This window comes from Mandrillus leucophaeus, unplaced genomic scaffold, assembly GCF_000951045.1.
Source record: "Mandrillus leucophaeus isolate KB7577 unplaced genomic scaffold, Mleu.le_1.0 Scaffold140, whole genome shotgun sequence".
NCBI lineage: Eukaryota > Metazoa > Chordata > Mammalia > Primates > Cercopithecidae > Mandrillus > Mandrillus leucophaeus.
This window is the reverse complement of record NW_012101366.1, coordinates 6,795,282-6,797,637: the sequence shown is the minus strand read 5'-3', so window position 1 is coordinate 6,797,637 and position 2,356 is coordinate 6,795,282. Positions and strand designations below refer to the sequence as shown.

Here is a 2,356-nt window from a genome sequence, read left to right as displayed (position 1 = left end):
TCACAAAAATCAGTGGTAAAATAGAGACTTAAAAGATGTAACTTCTCCTGCCCCCAAAACCAGGTAGTCTTATTTTGTTACATTCAACTAAATTATGCTGCTCATTAATGTTTACATTGCAACATTATGGGAAAATGATGTTGATATAAATTTTGTGTAAGGAAAAGGTCTTTAGGTTTTATGTTAAACAGAAAAAAGGCAATATGCAAAAGTGTGTCTGTGCTATAATCTCAATTCTAAAAACAAGCAAAAAAAGACTAAGACAAAGTCAAAAGTTAACAATGATTACTACTGTTACCACTGAGCGGAAATATTACAAGTGATGTTTTTCCTTCATTACAATTTTCAGTTATTTCCACACTGGTACAATGGTCAGAATATTTGGTCATGTGAAATTTATTTCTAAACTTACAAAAATCTTACTAGATCAATATATATATAAACTTTCTACATAATACCTCTAGCCCTGTGATTACAGTCCACCTCATAAAACGGATATTTAAATTCAATTTCTAGAGTAAAATCTAATGTAATACTTCAAAGAATCAAATACTTACATATTCCTCCCTCTCATGATAAATTTCCTGAAAAACATTATTGCGCAGCTGAGTTATTTCTTCTTTTATTTTCTCAATTTGAGAGCCATCAGGGTCATCTGACTTGAATCAGAAAGAAAAAGTGTTTTTTATTAACACAGAGAAAACAAGTCTTCCTTTAAGAATTCAAGTTCTGTAATAAATTACTCTGTGTGGTTTCTATGTATTCTTCAGTACCTAGCACATAAAAGACCCTCCTAATACTTGCTGAATTAACTTAGGTCAATTCATTCTAACAGTGACTTTTCTGAAACCTAGAAAGACGAGTTATAAAAAGTAAAGACATAAAATCAGTTACATAGATTTTTCTTGTCTCTTCTGCTGTAGATTTTCTGTAGGATAAAAATGGCCAACTGCCATTCAAACAAAAGAAATATTAATAATAGCAACCAGAATACACCTGAATTCCCTAGAATTGTCTTCTACATGAGATTTGGTTCAAAACAAAAGGATGAGTTAATGTGTGAACTGTCTCCAGTGATAATACATAAGCCACTTTAAAAAGTATGTAAGCTTTTGTGAAAGGAAAATAAATCTTGGGAACTTTAAATCACTAAGCCAAAGGAAAAAGTCAAGCTGGGAACTGTGTCAGGCAAACCTGCTTCCCATTTTATTCCTAAATAAGATAGCTACAAATATAAAAACCCTGCATACCTTCCTCACAACTCAGTAGGAAATCCCTTATGGACCCCAGGATCTTTACCCTAAAACAGTTCTGTTGAATTTTACTCTGACAATGTAAATTGATAGCTTATTTTCTTAGGTGCAGGGCAAAGGACATCCTTTTGCTCACCTGAGATAAATGCATAACTGATTCCTTCCTCTGATGTAAAAATGCAGATTCACTGAGCTAGCGACTATTCCTCTACCCTTCTCTCAAATTTAAATTGTGTATTTGCTGAAAGGTGATCAAAGACTAAAGAATTCACACCATCTGTCTCTTATCTACCCATATCTTTTTAAAATTTCTTCCTCTTTCCCCAGTATCCATTCTTTCTCCTTTAAATACTGAAGCCCTCACAACCATCTCTCAGAAAAGCACAGACCTGCCTCCCAGGCATGCATCCTTAACCTTGGCAAAATAAACTTTCTAAATTGATTGATAGCTGTCTCAGACACTTTTGGTTTACACTTTAAAAGTCAGATTTCAAGGATCCGGATACTAAGATGGCCAAACAGGAACAGCTCTGGTCTGCAGCTCCCAATCAGATCTACGGAGAAGGCAGGTGATTTCTGCATTTTGAACTGAGGTACCCAGCTCATGTCATTGGGACTAGTTAGACAGTGGCTGCAGCCCACAGAGGGTAAGCGAAAGCAGGGTGGGGCGTCACCTCACCCAGGAAGCACAAGGGGTTGGGGAACTCCCTCTCCTAGCCAAGGGAAGCTGTGAGGGACTGTGCCATGAGGAACGGTTCATTCTGGCCCAGATACTACGCTTTTCCAATAGTCTTCACAACCCACAGACCAGGAGATTCCCTCAGGTGCATACACCACCAGGGCCTTCGGTTTCAAGCACAAAACCGGGCAGACATTTGGGCAGACACTGAGCTAGCTGCAGGAATTTTTTTTCTTACCCCACTGGTGCCTGGAACACCAGCGAGACAGAACCGTTCACTCCCCTGAAAAGGAGGCTGAAGCCAGGGAACCAAGTGGCCCTGCTCAGCAGATCCCACGTGGAGCCCAGCAAGCTAAGATCCACTAGCTTGAAATTCTCACTGCCAGAACGGCAGTCTGAAGTCAACCTGGTTGGGGGAGGGGCA

At 38.8% G+C, this 2,356-nt stretch overlaps 1 protein-coding gene across 6 annotated transcripts in view; it reads right to left on the bottom strand.

Annotated features, from left to right (window-relative positions):
- The window catches only part of STK31 (serine/threonine kinase 31), a 134,070-nt gene that overhangs the window by 32,390 nt on the left and 99,324 nt on the right, over positions 1 to 2,356 (bottom strand). For all 6 annotated transcript variants that reach the window (XM_011973955.1, XM_011973954.1, XM_011973956.1 and 3 more), the window contains one exon: positions 558 to 659. In XM_011973955.1, coding sequence (XP_011829345.1) covers positions 558 to 659 — 102 coding nt within the window. The remainder of the gene's footprint in view (positions 1 to 557; positions 660 to 2,356) is intronic.